Source organism: Manis javanica, chromosome 15 (assembly GCF_040802235.1).
Source record: "Manis javanica isolate MJ-LG chromosome 15, MJ_LKY, whole genome shotgun sequence".
NCBI lineage: Eukaryota > Metazoa > Chordata > Mammalia > Pholidota > Manidae > Manis > Manis javanica.
In genome coordinates this window covers 60,218,931-60,239,075 of record NC_133170.1, presented here as the reverse complement: position 1 = coordinate 60,239,075, position 20,145 = coordinate 60,218,931, and the positions used below count along the sequence as shown (strand labels likewise).

The 20,145-nt window shown below is 46.2% G+C and overlaps 1 protein-coding gene across 3 annotated transcripts in view; it reads left to right on the top strand.

The window, feature by feature from the left end:
* The window catches only part of SCN10A (sodium voltage-gated channel alpha subunit 10), an 80,488-nt gene that overhangs the window by 36,334 nt on the left and 24,009 nt on the right, over nt 1–20,145 (top strand). For 2 of the 3 annotated variants that reach the window (XM_037014326.2, XM_037014327.2), the window contains 5 exons: nt 3,637–3,875; nt 6,408–6,581; nt 15,799–16,158; nt 17,600–18,046; nt 19,398–19,538. In XM_037014326.2, the coding sequence (XP_036870221.2) occupies nt 3,637–3,875; nt 6,408–6,581; nt 15,799–16,158; nt 17,600–18,046; nt 19,398–19,538 (1,361 nt within the window). The remainder of the gene's footprint in view (nt 1–3,636; nt 3,876–6,407; nt 6,582–15,798; nt 16,159–17,599; nt 18,047–19,397; nt 19,539–20,145) is intronic. The other variant, XM_037014325.2, reaches the window with a different exon arrangement.

The following is a 20,145-nucleotide window of genomic DNA, read 5'->3' as shown; positions in this document are numbered from 1 at the left end:
GGCAGTGGGGAGGACGGAAAATGCGGCAGTGACTGTAGGGGTGCAGGTGTTTCTTTGAGATCCTGATTTCATTTCCTTTGGATAAATACCCAGAAGTAGGATTGCTGGGTCATATGGTAGCTCTGTTTTTTAATTTTAATTTTGTTTTCCATAGTGGCTGTACCGGTTTACATTCCCACCAGCAGTGCACAAGGATTCCCTTTCTCCACATTCTCGCCAACACTTGGCACCTCTTGTCTTCTGATAATAGCCATTCTACCAGGGGTGAGGTTGTGTCTCATCGTGATTTGATTTGCATTTCCCTGATAATTAGTGATGTGGAGCATATTTTCATGTACCTGTTGGCCACCTGCATGTCATCTCTGAAAATAATGTCTGTTCAGGTCCTCTGTCCATTTTAAAAATCAGATTATTTGTTGTTTTTTTTGTTTTTGTTTTTGCTTATGCTATTGAGTTACATGACTTTATATATTTTGGATACTAAGCCCTTATCAAATATATGATCTTTAAAAATTTTGTTCCATTCAGTGGGCTGCCTTTTCATTTTGTTAATGGTTTCCATTGCTGTGCAGAAACTCTTTTTTGATGTCATCCCACTTGCTTACTTTTACTTTTGTGGCTTTTACTTTTGGTGTCAAATCTAAAAATCATTTCCAAGAGTTTGCATTTGTATTTCTCAGTAGCCTTGATGCCTTTGATGATTTCTGGAAGCAGAAAGAGCAGTACATTCTTTACTCCATTATTTTAAATAGAATCTCTATATCACATTTCTATGTAGAACATTTTTGTTTAAGTAAGCAATACATTAGACAGATTTTAAAAGATACAAAAGGACATATGAAAAAAGGGACATATCCCTCTGTCCACTCAGTTCCCCTCCCTAGAAACAATATGCAAACCAGTTGTTTTTGTGTTTCCTTCCAAAAATATTCTATGTATGTGCAATCAAAAATTATAATCTTTTTTCTTCTTTGCAACTTACAGCATATAACATATACTATTCTGTTCCACAAGTTGTTCGATTACCATATTTTGAAAATCATTCTAGGTAAGACCCTTATGATTTCTAGTAACTATTAGTATTACATGATATGAATGGACCATAATTTTTTTAGCCACTTCACTTCTTGATGGGAATTTGCTTGGGAATTGAAGTGAAATTTCTTTGTCAAAGGAGACATGCATTTTTAATTTTGAAAGATGATGGATGCTCTCCATACATGTGCCAACTTTCATCCACCTGATGGATGACACTGCCTTTCAAGTCACACTCTCCTGAACACGATTATCAAACTGTTTTATCTTTGCAAATCTGATCAGTGAAAATACTATCTTAGTACAATTTTATTCTGCATTTCTTCTATTTTGTGTATTTTTGGCCATCTTTTCAAATATTTGCAAACCATTTGAATTTTCTTTTCAGAAACTGATCATTTTTTCTATTGGGTTAGTCTTTTTCTCATTGATTTTTGAGAGTTCTTATATGTTAATAAAATCAGCATTTGTTCTGTGATATGAGCTATGGTTATTTCTCTTAGTTATCTTCTTGCTTTTTTTGACCAAATGTTTTAAGGTTTATGAATCCCCAGCAAGTCATGGAAATGGTGTGATAGTGAAAATAAGTAGTCTGGCTTACAGAAGAGAAATGGACATGTGTGTATGAAAATATATAGACAAATAAGGCAACAACTTACGACCAAATGAAATTTCAAATCCTTTGGAAAATGAGTTATTAGACCTTAAATAGTGTTGCTATAAATAACCAGAGATTGGAAAAAATAAGCTGGATCACTGTCTTATTCCTTATTCAAAATAAACTCCAGATGCACCAAAATTTTGAGTGAAAAGCTTGAAACTACAAAAGTAGAGGAAGACACTGATAGGTCTTTTTAAAACCTTGCAGTGAGAAAAGTATGAAGGCAAGAAAATGCAAAGAACAAATCTGGTTAGTTTGCTTACATATTAACTTTTTAATTACCTATGGAAAAAAGAAACAGCAAAATTTGAGAGCATACATTTATTTCTCTAAACTCATTTCTTTTACAAAATGCATATAATTAAAAAATTCAAATATTACAACTGTGTATACGCTGAAAACTGTGTCTTCCTCCCACAGACAATCTTCCCTGTCCTTGAGTCTTCCAGGGCACTCCCAAAACCCCGCTCTTGTACCCTTCACACAGTATTCTATGCATATATAAGCACACACACATCGCATATATAAATCAAGTTTTATATCTCCATAAATAAATCTGCCACCTCCTTTTTCATAATGTACTTTACCAGTTGTTTCCCTTTTTAAAAATTATTATAAACAGTGGGCATCATTTCTCTGTGCCGCATGGGCAGGTTGCGTGTTCTGCAGTGGGCTTCATAGATAGACCTCCAGTGGCGCAATGCCTTCCGTGAGACGGCCCCAGTTGCACATCCAAGCAGACATTTAATAGAAGCAGGTAGAGATGAGCATGATGCCTAAGGAAGAGATCAGAAACAGGACACATAACTAGAGGGGAATCAGCATAGAGATGGTGCTTTAACGCCACGGGGCTCAATGAGATATAGAGGGAGAGATAGAGACCCAGCACCCAGTGCCTGTGGGTTCCCCAACCCTTACAGCAAGACAGGAAGCAGAAGCACAAAGGAGCAGTCAGTGACCTGGGAGAAGCCAGGTAGGCAAAGGGTTTCCAGGAGAGCAATAGAAACCCTATGCATGCGGTGGGAGGCAGAGCAAGGTGAGGACTGGAAAGGGAGTTGGATTTGAAAGGTAGAAGCCAGGTTCCTGGCTTGAGGAGGGAACAGTACATGAGGAAGTGGAGAGGGGTGTTTGCTAAGGAGAGAGTAGATGAAGGATAGCACGGGGTCTTGGGAGACCTTCCAGAGTGGAGAGATCAGCACAGCAGTTCACATGCAGGTGGGACTGGCGCCCAGGAGGGAGGAAAGGGGTGAGGCCATGCACTGGGCGGGGGATCAGGAGCTACCAGGCCACAGATTCCTTGGCTACACTAGTCCAGGGTGCAAAGAAGAGGAAGTGTTTTTGTGAGCGTGGCTATATCTGAGGGAAAGCGAAGGAGCTCATTCCTGACAGCGAGGGCTGGGGGTTGGAGGCCGGGCTGTCTGAAGACTGAGAGAGTGGATGGCAACAGAGAAACGTGGCAGGACTTCTGGAATGAGGAGCAGGGACTGTGGCTGCCCAGGGGCACCAGGCAGCTTGGCTGTGCATTCTACCAACCAGGTTGTGCAGCAGGGGGTTGTGTGCTGACACAGAGCGGCTGCAGGTTGTGTTATTCAGGGTTGGGGTTTTGCCAAATGACAGAGGAAAAGGGGGACAGGGAACTGAGGGTATCTGCAAGGGACCACACAGAGGGTGGACATGAAGTCTAAGCTGGGTACTTGAGAAGGACATGATGTAGGTGATGGGCAGTTAATAAGCATAGGTTCCATGGTTTAGAGGACCAAATGGGGACAGAGACTGGATGGCAGTTGCTGTCACAAGGGGCTCAAAAAATGGGAAATGGTCACCAGAGGACACTGCTGAAGTGGAGGCTGGGGTGGTAGTTACCAGTGGATGGCCAGGGATGGGGGTCTGAGGTGATGGGTGCATGGCTGACAGCTCTCATTGCCCCACCTGTGATGCAGAACTCGAGGAGTCTGAGCGGAGGTGCCCACCCTGCTTCACCAGGTTGGCACAGAAGTATCTGATCTGGGAGTGCTGCCCCACATGGATAAAACTCAAGACACTTCTCTTTAAGGCTGTGACAGATCCCTTTTCGGAGCTCACCATCACCCTGTGCATCGTGGTGAACACCATCTTCATGGCCATGGAGCACCACGGCATGAGCCTCGCCTTTGAAACCATGCTTCAGATAGGCAACATCGTGAGTGTGCTGGCAGCCACGGCCGGGCTGTCACGGGGGGCTTAGCCATGCTCCAGGTAGGCAACACTGTGAGTTCACTGGCTGCTGGCTGGGCTGTCACAGAGGACTTTGGGCAGGGTGGCAGTGAGCGCTCAGTCGTTGCAGTATGGTCACTAGCAGATAGGAGCACTTCTGGACTCTGAGTGCCAGAAGTCAAGGCCCAGACCAGGCCGAGCTGGTAACAGCTGCTTTGGGACAAAGGAGCCCAGGGAGTGGACTGAGAGCCCTGGCCTGGGGGCAGCTGGCTGCTCCCTTGCAGAAGTTAAGGCAGCCACTTGAATTCTCTGAATCTCAGCTGCCTCTACCTTGAAATGAGGAAAAATGTCACTTTTCTATCTAAGAACAAACTATGGACTGGCAAGCTTCATTCCAGCTTCATTAGAAGAATAAAGCTGCCTGCCCTGCAGTCTCCTGGTGCACTCTGTTCTATGACCACAAAACACATAGCTGTAGTTTCCCAATGCTGTCATCTAAGGGCAGAAGAGTCGGGAGGGGAGTGGTGCAGCGAGAGGGAGGGAACACCGAGGCATGGCCGCTGCTGTGACAGAAGCCTCAGGGAGCCAGAACTTTTCTACTGTATCTGGGGAAGACATGATGCTACTTAAGGTTTTCCTCCATTACTGGTTAGTATTCTTGCTTTTAACAAGACAAAATCCTTACTGGGTTTCACTGCCTGCTGAGTAAAGTATCTGACTCAGAGGGAGAGTGCCTGTCCTCAGCCTGTGCTGTCCCGAGTAGTGGTAGCCAACTTCATGTGAATACTGCAACACTGCACGCCAGCGTGTCCTCAGACGCTTCTCGGGGACTATCTCAGCTTGTTTCCGTGACAACCCAATATGGTAGGCACTGTTATCATCCCCTTCACAGAAGGGAAACATGAGGCACAGGAAGGAGGTTAAATACTTTGCCCAAGGTCATAGAACTGAGTAAGTGGCAGCTTCAAGACTTGAACCCAGGCTCCAGAGCTCACCTGTCTGGGCTCCTGAGCTGAACCCCCTCACAGGACCTGTCCACATGACACGTGAATCTGCATGTGTGAGTGTATGAGAAGGTCCACGAGAGCAAAGGGCAGGGGGTGCACACATGACAATGGGAGCTAGGGAGGTCAGGGTCCCACCTGCATGCCCACCCCTGAGGACCCACTAGAGTGGTCTGCCATGTCTGCCAGAGCCGTCTGGCGTCTCTGACTGTGTAGCCTGCAGACTTGGGGAGAAGTAGGGTCCCAGAGGAAATGCAACTACTCTTCTCTAGAAATCTCCTCCCTCGCCAGAATCCAGGGACATGAAAAGGATTCCAGTAGGTTCTGGAACACTGTGGAACCAGCATGCCTTATGCTTGGGGGCCACCTAGGCAGAGGTCCCTTTTGATTTAAAGTTGGTATGAAACGGGGAAATGGAAATAGAAGGGGGAGGTTATTTCTAAGGTGTCAGCACAGGCCACAGCGGGCCATATGGAAGAAAGCCCCTGACTCACGCCCTCCTCTCACTGTTGGGGAAGTTGAGGCACAAAGACAAAAGGCCTTTGCTGCTGTAATAGAGCACAGTGCTATTTCTCAAAGGAAAGAGACAGGCAGGCATTGTTCGGTGCCTACAGCGGATCAGGTGTTGATGCGTTCCTCCGCATCACAGCCTGCAGGGTGGTCACTACAGAGCCCCAAGGCTCAGAGGTTACAACCCCTCCCAGGGGCACAGCTGGTGAAGGCGGAGCCAGGGCAAGTTGCTTAAGCTCTCAGTCTTCCCTTCTCTGTGAAGGGGATCAGTCACCCGTTTCTCAGGCTGGCCGAGGCTTTGGTGAGAGCAAATGAGAGAAAGGCACTGACCCTGGCCTTGGCTTCCCTCCCACCTGTCCGCCTCCCCTGCTGGCTGCATCACCTGAACCAGGTCCTGACCTCTCTCAGCGTCAGCACTCTCTCCTGTAAAGACAAAGACACTCAGAGCTGAAAGAATCCTGCACATGGTGTATTACTATCATTCTTGCTAATTGCTGTTACTTACTACTGAACTGCTATCTGCCAGGGCCTTTGCTAAAAACTGTATGCGCATTATCTCATTTTATGCCCCTTATATAGGTGAGCAGATTGAGGTGGGGAGGATGCTTCCTTGCCCAAGTTTACATAGCTAGGAAGTGGCTGAGGTGGGATTTTATCTGGGTCTGCATTGTCCCCCAATCTATGCTTTTAAAGTACTGAACTGGGTTGACTTCTTGTCTATATGATCATACGATAATTACTATCCCAGTGGTTACGCACTTACTCCATCTACCACCTCTCACGTGGAAGCGGGGCTGTGATGCGCATCCCCCGAGCGCTGGTCCAGAGGTTTCCCTCTGCGGCCACATGAGTGCTCCCAACCCCAGTAACACAGAAAGGAGCCCATAGATAGTTTAGAAATGAGTACAAACAAGGCAAAAGTATTTGCTATTTAGTAAACCAGGCATTTCACTGCCCCTGGCTCCACGGCCCCCCGCTGAACTAGATCTCGTTTCTGTCTGCAGGTCTTCACCATGTTTTTCACTGCTGAAATGGTCTTCAAAATCATTGCCTTTGACCCCTACTATTACTTCCAGAAAAGGTGGAATATCTTCGACTGCATCATCGTCACCGTGAGCCTGATAGAGCTGGGCGCGGCCAAGAAGGGAAGCCTCTCGGTGCTGCGGACCTTCCGCTTGGTAAGGCATTCCTGTTGACTTGGAGAGACCCCCACCCAGGCAGCAAACCTCTGGCCTCACGCCGTCCTTCAGGGCCCTGCCAGCCAGCTCCCTCTTCCTCTCCTGTCTCTGGGGAAGGACAGGGCATGGCCTCTGGGAGCCTGGACCTGGTGCTTTCCCCTTCTCCCGTGGGGGCCTTCTCCTCTCCAGGCTTGGGTCTGCTCATATGCACCAAGAGGGGGCTTCCCAGTATCCTCCTGCTCTCTTATCAAATAACCATGCCAACAATAATCATAACAGCTACTGTTTTTAAACATTCTTAAATTTTTTATACTGGGGCACATACAATAAAATGCACAACTCTTAGTGTACAGCTCTGTGAATTTTGACATGTATGTACACTCATGCAACCTTCACCCAGATAGAGATGCCAGACCTCCTCACTAATTTTTTTCTCCCTTCACCTGTCTTACCCATCCCCCCACCCCTCCCCTATGAAAACCGCTTGTCTTTTCTCTGTGTCTATGAGTTTATTTCTGTTTTGTTTATTTGTTCATTTGTTTGTTTCAGTTTTAGATTCTACATGTAAGTGAAATCATACGGCATTTGTCTTTCTCTGTCTGACTTATTTCACTTAGCATATGCCTTCTAGGTCCATCCATGTCGTCACAAATAGCAGGATTTCATTCTTTTTATGGCTGAATAATATTCCATTGTGTATATGTACCACATCTTCTTTCCCCAGTCATCTTTTGATGGGTACCTAGGTTGTTTCCACATCTTGGCTATTGTAAACAATGCTGCGATAAATGTAGGGGTGCATGTATCTTTTCAGATTAGTGATTTTGTTTTCTTTAGATAAATTCCTAGAATTGTTGACTCATATGGTATTTCTTAGTTTTCTTGAGGAACCTCCATATTGCTTTCCATAGTGGCTGCACTCATTTACATTCCCACCAACAATATAGGAGGGTTCCCTTTTTTCCACATTTTCACCAATGCTTGTAATTTCTTGTCTTTTAGATAATGGCCATTCTTACAGGTGTGAGGTTTTACTTGCATTCCCTGATGATTAGCAGAGTGGAGCATCTTTTCATGTGCCTGTTGGCATCTGTATGTCTTCAGAAAAATATCTGTTCAGATTGGCTACTGTTTCTTGAGCACTAACAAAGTGTCAGGCACCGTGCTAACCCCTTAACATAACACACCGCATTTTATGCTTAAACAACCCTGAGAGACAATTGTTTCTAATATTCCATTGGATCGATGAGGAAAAACTGAGACCCAACATCTCCCAGTGCCAAGAGAACACAGACGCGCATCTCCAAGCCAGGTTGCCTGCTCGAGCCCCAGCTCCTCCCACCTGAGAGTCTGGTGCCCCCAGTCATAGCCCCAATGTCTCTCGCCCCTCAAAAACTGCCTCCTGCTAGCCTCACGGCCCAGCTCCTCTGGAAACTCAGCTCCAGGACATGCTCCATGGGAGAAGTCCCCCATTCGAGTGGCTGGTGCCCCATCACCCATGGACCACTCACTCTCGCAAAAGCCACATCTGCCACATTTGTCAAATTTCCAGAAGGGAGTCTGGGGTCACTAGGGTCTCCCAAGGCCCCATCTGGAGGACATGTGGCACCTTGCTGGCTCCAGGGAGTGGGCAGTGCCTGAGGAGATGGCGTGGCTTGTTAACGTGGGCCCCTTGCTCATTATACTCTCGGCCCACTGGGGCCCAGAGTCCAGCTTTGGAGAGAGGTGATGAGGGAGGAGAAGGTGCCCCGCCATCTCACCAAGCCCACTTCTAGGCCAGGAAGCCTGCTTGGGGTCTGACCCGGGAGCAGGTGAAATAGCACTGAGCTGGACACGGTGCCCACATCAGGGTGGCAAGCTCAGACGCCTAGAGGGACAGGCTGGAGATGAAATAAAGCTGGCCAAGGAAGAGATGCGGCCGTGGACATTTGTCCCAGTCTTGCCAGACAGACCCAACATAGAGCTCAAAACCAGGGAGGGGCATTTAGACAGCCATCAGTGTGACTTAGACCAAGGAGGTGGCTCTACCCATGATTGTCCTAGTATCCAATTTTTCATAAGAACCCAGAAATCCAGATTGCTATGTGAATATTTCCAATATTGGATCCTAATCCAGTTTTTTTTTAAAAAAAAAAACACTCTAAAGACCAAACAAAGTGTGTCCTGGGACACGTTTGTGCCATGTACCACTGACTGATGACATCTGCCTCTCATCAGTCCGTGGAGGAGAAGGCAGAGTGAGCCTGAAGGGTTCTTTATCCACAATCTAAAAACATGAGATCAGAATTAAATCACACTTTCAGAAGGACAAATTTCCCTAAGTATCTAGAAGAGGCAGGCACCTAAGCTAACGGTCAATGTAAGACACCACATGAAACCCCCATATAAGACAGACACCCATGCTCAAACACTGGGGGAGCAAGCATCCACACTGTGGTACCCCACGCACATACACACCCTTCTGTTGTAAGAGGTAAGATGTTATCTTACATCCAGCTGGGCATTTTTTACAAGGACCTCTTGAGTGGTTTCCCATTGCTCCAAGACTAAAATCCAGAGCCTCTGCCATGGTCTACACAGTTCTGCATACTCAGGGCCTGCCTGCCTCTCCCAACAATCTCCTCCTGCCCACTTGGCTCCAGGGAGGCCTCCTTTCTCTTTCCTGCCTCTGGAACTTTGCACATGCATTCCCTCTGCCTGGAATGTTTTTCCCCTGGTCCCTTCTCTGCACGTTCATTCTCATCTTTCCTGACTTAGCTCACACACCACTCCTCGGAGAGGTCTTTCCCAACCACATTCTCTGACATTGGAGTCTCTCATCAAATTCACCTGCCTGTCAGTTTCCAATCATCCTGATATTCCATGAGACAAGAACCAGAGTTTTCTTGTTTACCATTCTATCCCAAGGACCTGGCCTGAGGTCCAGCACCTAGCAGGAACTCAACAAACACCTGCTGACGGAAGGAAGGAAGAAAGGAAGGAAGGAAGGAAGGAAGGAAGGAAGGAAGGAAGGAAGGAAGGAAGGAAGGAAGGAAGGAAGGAAGGAAGGAAGGAAGGAAGGAAGGAAAGGAGGGAGGGAAGGAAGGAAGGAAGGAAGGAAGGAAGGAAGGAAGGAAGGAAGGAAGGAAGGAAGGAAGGAAGGGAGGGAGGGAGGGAGGGAGGGAGGGAGGGAGGGAGGGAGGGAGGGAGGGAGGAAGGAATGAGAATTCTGTGTCATCGGTCTTGCTTTTTCCTACTTCTCAAAAGGCTTCACCTGGCTTCTCTTCCCATCCTTTGCAGCCTTGCTCCATCAATCCATCCGTCTGTCGCTGAGCCAACATCACACGTCCTAATTCCTGCATTTGCCTTGCATATGTCTGGGTCTGTACAGCAAGACACCACCTTGTTTTCATGTTTTCAAGAATATCCATTTCAGAATCAACTTGCTAAGTTACATACTCACACACACATAAAGCTGTTGTTTTTTTTCCATTCAGACTGCAATATTATAGATCAATTTAGGGAGAAATTTGACCTTTACATTGTGTAGTCATCTGACCTATAAAATAGCATGCTCTCCATTTATAGCAATCTTTCAAAAGTTTTTTAATTTTCTCCATATCTTTTGTTAGATTTATTCCTAGATATTCCCTAGTTCATTATGCTATTCTAAACAAAACTTTTTAAATGTCCTTTTCTGGCTTTTTGTTTTTTGTTTTCTTGCTAGCATTTTGCTCTTTAATATTTTTGTATCCAAAATCTTTTATTAATTCTAATGATTTATCTCTACGATCTTTGAAAGTTTTGAGCACAATCCCATCATATGCAAATCATGAGTTCTATTTCTTCTTTTCTAATCTTCATGCCATTTCGTTCTTTTAATTTCCTTATTGCACTGCTAAGGATGTCCAGCAGACACTTGAAATGAAGTACGCACAGAAGACATTCTTGCTGTTTTCCTCATCTCAATGCTTTCAGTATTTTACCAAACCAGATGGTCATTATAGGTTTATTTTTTTGTTTTTCTAAGATGAGAAAAAACCCATCAGTTTAGGAAGTTCTCTTCTGTTAATATTTACCATGAATGGGTATTTAATTCTATCAGACAATTGTTCTACATGTATTAAGATAATCGCATGATTTTCTCCTTTAACCTGTTAAAGTGAATTATATTAATCAATTTTCTAGTGTTAAATCAACTTTGCCTTCCTGGGGTAAACCCACTTGAGCTTGATGGACTTTTTTATACACTGGAAGATTCAGTTTGCTAATATTTTGTTTAAAATTTTTGCATCCATATTGATATGGGTAATATCTGGCCTGCAATTTTCCTCACTTGCATCATCTTTGCCAGAACTAGCTGTCCTTTAGTGTCCAAGGTTATGCATGTTTCCATAAAAAAAGATGAGAAATTTTTCTCTTCTACACCCAATCTTTGGATATTACTTGTCCCTTATAGGCTTGGTAGAATTTCCAAATGAAGCCATCTGGAGGTCAAGATTTTTCATTACCGATTTAATTTTCTTACCAGCTATGGAACAGGTTAGTTTTTCTAGTTCTCAAATTGGTTTTGGTAAGGTATTTCTCTGAAAAGGTTTCCTTCTTGTCTAAATATTCAAGTTGATTGACATAAAGTTGTGTATATTCTGCCATTATCTTTGAAGGGTCCACATCTCCTGTGCTTATGTTACACTTCTCTTTCTTTCAAAATAGTGATGTGTGCTCTCTGTCATCATTTTCATTAGTCTTCCCAGAGATCGTCAACTTATTAGCCTTTTCAAAGAACCAACTTTTAGCCAGTTGGTCCCCTCTACTTCATTGGTGTTTTTTATTTCAATTAATCCCACATCTTATTTTAATTACATCCTCCCTTCTATACATTTTATTTCTTTCTAACTTCTTAAGATGGAATTTTTAACCTATTTTCTTTTCCAACACATTCATTTAAGACTTCAATTTCCTTCTAAGAACTGCTTTAAAAGTAGGATTTTCCTTATTGTTTGGTTCTAAATATTTCCTAAATTCAAATTTGATTTATTCTTTGATTCAAGGTTAATTAGAAGCATGGTTCTTAATTTTCAAACATATGTGGTATTCCTAGTTATCTTTATGCTGTTGAGTTCTAGCTTAATTGTATAATAATCAGAGAACGTATCCTGTGTGATTTTAATGCTTTGAAGTTTATTGTGGAAAGATGGCCAAGTTTGTTTTAAGCTTTAAACACTCAAAGGCTTTTCAGTTCAGGGCTCATGGCTTCTTTGCAACGCAATCCCTTCAGAACTTAGTTGGCTTCGGACCTCAGTGACCTACACATCTACAGTGCTTTCTCTGACAAAATCCTCAATTCTGCTTTCTCTTTATCCCCATGCCTTTTTCAGCTGTTGGTTCTCAAATGGTAGCTACACCATTAATATAATCTTTGCTCAGATGTGCTTCATTTCATTGAAAAATTTAACCGTTCTTCAACACTTAAAGACTTAATCCCATTGCTTATTTGGGGGGATCTAAAGCAGTGTATTTCCCTAAATCTTCAAGGTTCTAAACTTCTGGATTCTATTTCTTACTATTTCTTATTAATCAGACAAATATTCTCTGAGCTCATCTCTTTGTTGTAACATCTTCATAAGTGTAACCACTCACATCTGATGCACAGTACTAAGGCTCTGTTTCATAAGCTCTTCTCCTCGGATTGCTGGCTCATGAGGATCCTGATCTGCCCCAGAAGAATTTCAGACAATAGTTTTGCTACTGCAACACAGATCCATATTTTCTAAGTCCTCTTATATCCATTTCCTTGTTGTCTGGCCTCTGTTGTTGCTGATGAGCAGTCAGGCTTTCAATTTAACAGTTGCTCCATTCCTTCTGGATGCTTTGAAATCACCATCTTTGTTCTATAATTTCATTATTATGTGTCTTAGTATGGTTTTCTTTTTATTTATAATCCTTAGGACTCAGTGACTTCTTGGATCTGTAGATTTGTGATTTTCTTCAGTTCTGGAAAGTTCCAAGACATTATCTAAACAAATACAGCCTCCACTTCATTCTATTTCTTCTATTTCTGGACTTTGTTCAGGTGTATGTTAAACTCTCCCACTCTATCATCCATATCTCTACATCATTTAGATATTTTTCCAATGTATATCTTAGCTGCATTCTGGATAATTTCCTCTGACATATCTTCAATTCATTAACTCTCTCTTTAGCTGTATCAAATCTGATGTGAAACTCCTCCATAGGGCTTTTAATGTTATATGTTACATTTTTCATTTCTGTAAGTTCCATTTAGTTAATTTTAAAAACTTTGGATTACTTGGAATTTCTTATTCTCTGCACATACCTTCAAGTTTGTATTTTATTTCTTTAAGCATAGCATATTTAATTATGCTATCATCTCTGGCTAATAATTTAATCACCTGAAGAAACTGAATGGCCATTCCACATATGTGGTTTCTCTTGGATCTCAGTCACTCATGATGCCTCATTATTTCTGGTTTTTATTGTTTGTTACTGGAACTCTTAGATACTCTGGTGTGGAATGCCTTGAGACTGGGATGCAGGCTGTCAGAGAACATTTGCATTTACTTCTGCAGGGCCCTTTGTAAGGTTGCTCTAAATTAAATTCTCACTTGAACTACCTAGATATTGTGAATTACATCTAAAATCCTGCATAAACACCACTTTGGTTTTTATTCTCGGTGTCAATTTTCCCCTCTATCTGGTATCTGGCACCAGACATTTAATTTTCCTTGCATTTTCCTGGGTTCTGTTTTTTCTATATGATATAGCTCTTTGGAATCTAGTCTTACTTGGGAGAGAAATTCCTGTTAGACTCTCTACCTTAGGCAGGCTCTGGATGTGTTTCATGCTCCCCATGCCTAATGAGACCATGAAAACCTATGCTCAGATTCTTCCAGTTTTGCAAATGTCTTTGGAGAAAAAGTTGACTTCAGTAATCCATTTATATTTCTGAATTATCATACTTATTTAATTTTTTGGCTAGAGATTCTAATTACTTTGTTGACAGATCATCAGTACACTTAAGATTTTATTGCCCAGCAATTTTAGTAATATTCTGAGGGAAAGGGAAACCTAAGGGGGACCCAGCATAGTCTACCATATTACCCTGTCTTGTGATATTTTTCATAAGTGTAAAGCCAATTTCATCACTAAGTGGTGACCTCCCCACTTGGACAGATACTAGATTTACCTTTCCCTCTATTCTAAAAGTGAAGCATCCTCATTAAAGTAAGTGAAAAATATAGAAAAGTTTAACTCTAAGATTAGAAATATTTGGATATATTTCTATACAAATATAACCATTTACCAACTTAGTTTATTTCTTTCCAGTCTTTTTCTCTCTTAAATGGAAGTTCTTATGTTGATTATGAGATTAACTAGAGAAAAGCTAATTAAATGTGAAGGAATAGTTGTAAATATTACATGGTAATATAGAGAAATTCTTTTGATGTAATGCTAAGCTGGCAGAGACTTCAGCAAGCAATTGGATGGGGTGGAGGCAGGGGTCACAGGGAGCATGGCCCCGGGGGAGCTGCTGTCTTGGACCACACAGGCTCTATCCAGTAGCCCAGCAGCAGATGCTCTGTAAATGTATGCTTACTGGCCAGCTTATAGGAGGGGACCCCCAGACCAGCTATCTCTGGAACAGTAAGCAGAGGGATTCTGTTTTCTTGCTTTGTAATAGAGGACTTGCTTCATGCAAGATAATGAGAATTAGACACCATTTGCTTACTGTTTAGCCTAAGCTGAATTATGGACAAGAAAGTACTATCTAAAGAGATGCTTACACTAATTTCTGAACTCTCCACCCCTCACCCCAAATAAATGAGGGACCAGTGGAAACAGATGGCCAGATGCTATCGAGGCAAGAGTCAACACCTGGCGCTTTTGCTCAGATGGCCCTGAGCATGCCTCTGTGTCCTGTTTGTCTCTTGCCATCCCCAGTCATGCTGCTCAAGTCTCTGTGGTGCGGTGGGTGGCCCCATCCCCGCTGGGCCATTCTCTAGCCTCTGCCTTTGCACTTGCCCAGAGTTTACTGTGAGAATGGCAACTTTTATCAGTCATGCTGCTAAGGAAACTGCACGCGCCAAATACCCTCCACTAGAGGACCCCATCTAGTGGCTAGCACTCAGCTTTTACTTGCTAGCTGCATCTATGTCCAGTACACAGAACAGGTGTTTTAAGCTTTCTTCTAGTATAAGGAGAATGACTCCAGATTAGGTCGCAGGTGAACCCTTCTCACATAGAGAAGTGGACATGGCACTTCCTGCATAAGAGCATTAAGCCCCCTCCCTTGGGACTGCTTGCTGCTGTGCGGTGATAAAACTGCTGCTGCCCTTCTGCATTCTAGCACCAAAGGCACAGCCTGGCTCATAATAAGTGCTCCATGACACCCCTGATAGCTAAGTCCAGATGTCTTTTTCTAACAAGTTGGAGATTTTTTTGTTTTTTTTATGCATGGCACCTCTGCTCTCTTGGGGGACTTAGCATGTTTGGGTTTACAATGAAGACTTTGGTGTCCTGCCTGTGTCTGTAACTAAATCATTAGTTCCACAAGGGCAGGGGCCCACCTACCTCCTCCCACGCCCCTCAAGGCTAGCCCAGTGCCGTGCACATGCATGGCTGATGTCCATTAAGGTGAGTAGCTTGGTTGGTCAATTAAATGAACATGAATTCTGGGCCCATGAAATCATAAATGCTTGCCATTTCAGAGCTGGTAGGAGCCACAGATGTTGTCCATAGCCCCAAGATGAGAAATGCCCTAAGAGATCGCTGGCCAGTGCCTCCTGAATGAGGTGGGTCATGCCCTACCTGCAGGAGGCTGGCCTCTCTTCAGGTCAGAAGCAGCTGCTCTTGCTCAGTGTTGCTGCTCCATACCCACTCCCATACCCACTTCACTCATAGACCAGGCCCCCACACAGGAAGCCTGAGGCTACAGAACAACATACATGTGACAGGACTGCCATCCCAGCATAAGGCCCCTGACTTTGCCCCAGTCAGTGAAGCACATTGGTACATGGGTGCCATAGAAGGCTGGTGGCGTTTTTGCATAACTGACATAGAAAGAAAGGCCTCTGAATGCAGCTCCCTGGGAGCTCCTGAGTTAATGCCCTGAGCTGCCTGTGCTTTTCCCGGGCCCTCGCCCTCGGTTTCTGGCCGAGACTGAGATGAAAGGTGATGACTACGCCGCCAGGACCTGACCGTCTCTGTCCCTCTGCAGCTGCGGGTCTTCAAGCTGGCCAAGTCCTGGCCAACCTTGAACACGCTCATCAAGATCATCGGAAACTCAGTGGGGGCGCTGGGGAACCTCACCGTCATCCTGGCCATCATCGTCTTCGTCTTTGCGCTGGTTGGCAAGCAGATCCTAGGGGATAACTACCGCGACTTCCGTCGCAACATCTCCGCGCCCGGAGAGGAGTGGCCGCGCTGGCACATGATAGACTTCTTCCACTCCTTCCTCATTGTCTTCCGGATCCTCTGTGGGGAGTGGATCGAGAACATGTGGGCCTGCATGGAGGTCGGCCAGAAGTCCATATGCCTCATCCTCTTCCTGACCGTGCTGGTGCTGGGGAACCTGGTGGTGAGGGCCGAACCCCTGAGGAACTGTCTCATGGGCAGGGCAGACACTTCCAGGTTACCCTAAAAAGCAGGGACTTGGCACATTTCATGTCCACATGGCACATCCCTGACTGGAAAGTCTTCAAACTCCCCACAGTCACATGGGAGACACCAGGACAGTCCCTTGGGAGGCAGCCTGGCTTGCTAGGATGGGCACATGCGAAAGAGAAGGAAAATCTACTGCTAGTGAGGCTGGGTGATCTGTAGCACAAGACAATCTTTCTGAGCTTTCATTTCCTTAAAACAAGAAAATAGTGCTTATTCATGGGCTTACTGGGAGAATTAAGGTATAGGAGATGAGATGTATGCAAATTGCCTAGTCAGTGTCTGGGCCCTGGCAGAAACTCATAAATGTTAGCTCTAAGCTGTTGAAGGAAAAACTTCCTTCCCCACTCTGGAGTTGAGAGGTCTCAGAAGATATTTCTCTTCGGGGCAGTACAACCTGACGCTCTCTCCAAGCCACAGGTCCCAGCTGTGAGCAGTGGGGTGGGCACATTGGGACAAGAGGAGAAGGGGGCTAGGTCGTGGGCAACATCCAACACACAGTGACAACAACAAAATCCTCTCCCAGGTGGGGGGGGACCCCCTCTGGAGACCTCCCTGCCACCTGGCCCAGCACCCTTCCTTCACCCACTGTAGATCTGGGCACGCTGCTTTCCCAGACCTGGCTAGCTATAGGGGAATGTGGACTTCCAGAGGCCCCTTTCTTGTGGCCCTGGAATCAACCAACTTGGGTTCTTTTCCCGTAATAGTTTTATGGACAAGAGGATGCCAAACCAAGAGAGGAGATGAGACAACAAATCCAGATTCTTCAAAGTCTTTCCCATCTGGGTCCCCAAGCCCAGGGTGCCCCCTGCCCTTATTCCTGGGTAGGGGATGGCCAAAATTCCTTTCTTTCTTGCTAGCAGAACTCACCATCCCTGCAGAGCCACAGGGGCCTCTGGCCCTCAGGCAGGAAGCCCACCTCTCTGAGCACTCATATCTCTAGGGTCAAGGGGAGGGAGCCCCGACTCCCTGCTCACAGGGGAAGAATGCAAAGTGGGGAGCTGTGAGATATGCCCAGGATTCCAGAGTGGGGAGTGGAACCCAGGGCTTGGGCAGATGAGGGTGGTCCCAGAGCAGGTCTGTGCCTGCTCCTCTGTTGTCCCTAAGTGTCCTTGGCTCAGCAGAGATAACCCTCCTTTGGTAGACAGTGTGCCTTATCCATATGAGGCACGTCACCTGGGGCACCCCCAGGGCTCCCCTCAGTTGCTCTCTGAAAGCCCACTCCCCCACAGGGGAAGGCCCCCTGGGTGGGTGGCAAGGGGCCCAGGTGTGGCTGGCCTGCCCTCTAGCTGCCTCCCAGTGGGCCAGGGAGGGCTTCAGTGTGGAGCTGAGCAGCCTTCCCTCCTGCCCCTCCGCAGGTGCTCAACCTGTTCATCGCTCTGCTACTGAACTCTTTCAGCGCTGACAGCCTCACAGCCCCAGAGGATGACGGGGAGATGCACAATCTGCATGTGGCCCTGGCTCGGATCCGGGCGCTTGGTCGTTGCCGTCGGAAGGCCCTTCAAAGCACCATTGGCTGGCCCCGCCTGCTGCCGTGGCCCAAGGCAGAGCCCCAGCTGGTGGTGAAACTCCCATTGTCCAGCTCCAAAGCTGAGAACACTGGTGCTGCCAGCGTAGCTGGGGGCAGCCCCGAAAGGCCCCCGGCTCCCAGGGATGCTACCGGTGACAACAGTGACTTCATCACCAACCCAAACATATGGGTCTCTGTGCCCATTGCTGAGGGTGAGCCTGACCTTGATGCCCAGGAGGATGATGGGGAAGAGGAGGCTGGGAGCTGCAGTCAGGAAAGCATCCCCCCAGGACAGGTGAGCATTCCTATGCAACAGCCACAGGAGGCAGGGAGGGACCTCAGGCTGCTAGGCTGGGCTGAGGGAAATTATGACAACAAGGTTTTCCAACATCAGGGCTGGCACAGCCTTGAAGAGCCCTGGGCAAGCTGGGTATAGGAGCCCTTGATGTAGGGAAGCACAAGCCAGGCCAAGCTTTCTGGAGGAGGTGGCATTGGAGCAGGGCCCAGAAGAAAAAGGCAGAAGTCCTCCAGGCAAGCGGGGAATGGGGCCATGCCTGGGGCTCAGGCCACCACTTTGAGGTGCTCAGGATTGTCTGTCACATAGCTGCCCCGTTCGCTCCACCCAGCCTGGGCTTTGTGCCTGAGATGCTAATGACGTTCCTCCAGGAACAGAGAGCCATCCATGAGCAAGACTGCCTGATGGCCCCCAGGAGCCTGGGGAGTCCTGATCACTGTGTGACTCATTTGTCCAGCTTTTCCCAACAAGGGATGACACAGGGAAAGGACGCTTGTTCCTTTTGGCATTACAGCATCTGAAGCACATTGAAGCCTTTTGGTAATACATATTGTTAAGCACTTTGCACAGCCCCCCTTCTTAAGTTGATGCATCAACACTCATTAGCCTTCAGTGACTGGGGGCACTCACTTGTGCCCGGTGTGGCAGGCCAGGAACCCTGCGGGACTGGGGAAGTCAGAGCTTTGGCCAGGCCACTAAGTGGCCTCAGACAGTTGTGCTTTGAGTCTGTAGCCCTTCCAGAGCCTTCTCCTGCAGTTGTCCTTTCTCTGGTGTTCCAGCAGCTGCTGTTATCAGCTACCATATTTTACATGCCTTTGTCTGGGTGACAGCCGAGGGCAGGGCGACACCATTCCCGGAGTAAAGGACATGAACTCTGTGATGGCTGTCTCCACTCAGAGGCATTTTCAGTTACTTTGGGATTCCTGTGGGATTCCAGATGACCAAATGCACTGTCACTCTACCTCTGGACAAGTAATAAAAGTCATGGCTAAAATCTACTGAGCCAAGCACTTTGAGCAAAGTGTTTTACAAACACTAATATACATAGTCATCAAAAGAACTAAATGAAGCAGATCTTGCCTTCTCAATTTTACAGATGGGAAAATGAAGATCAGAGAGGTTAACTAACTTGCCTTAGGTCACACAGCTTCTAAGTAATGAAACCAAGAGTTAAACAGATCTACCTGTCTGCAGAGTCTCTATGCTCACTTCCCACAGGGTATGTATATATGTTAGTGGCATATATTAGGTCCTCCACTCTGACAGACTACAAGGTGCAAGATCTCTTCAAATTTAGAGGTGGTCAGCCAAGGGTGGACACAGTTACCCAGCTGGGACCCTCTCTCACTAGCAGGAGCAGCTGCAGCATGTCAGGGGGCACCAGGACCCCCTGGCACCCAGAAGCCCAGGCTCTGGAACATCCTCCCAGGATCTGGCTCCGTACCTGGGTGAGGAGTGGAAAGACCAGGCTGCTGCCGAGGCCCCTGCAGAGGTAGGTATGTGAGCTTCCTGGAGAGGATGAACAGCCTCCCAGACACCAGCCACTGGGCTAGTGGGGCCAGAGGGTGGGGGCCTGCCATGGGGTTGGAGAATCAGGGGGTGACTCCAGACTGCAGCTGACTGCATAATCTCCTGTCTCATCCTGGGGTTGTTTGAACTCCCCCCTACACAAATTCTGGGCTAATGGGCATGATTTCAGCAGGAAGAGTAGGTTCTACAGGCGGGGACAGAGGCCCAGCAGCTCCACTTCTCTGAGCTTGGTGTCTTCATCTATGACACTGAGTGGTAATGCCTACTTGGTGGGGTTCTTTTGAGGCTTAAATGAGATGCTGCTTGTCAAGTGTTTAGCTCCTGCCTGAAATGGAATAAGTGCCCAGAAAATGACAGCCAAGAGAAGAGGATACAAAAGGCAGTGCTCAGAGAAACTGAAGGATCTTTCTGAGCCAGCAGATAAAAATCAGAGCTGCTTGTGAGTGAGAAAGTCTTCCCTGTGACTTCCGCCCCCGCTCTCTTTTGTCCACACCATCCTCTCCATCCAGAAACAGCCGGGCTCTCTGGAGAGGCCATCTGCAGTGAGAGTCCCTGACAGCCTTCCACAG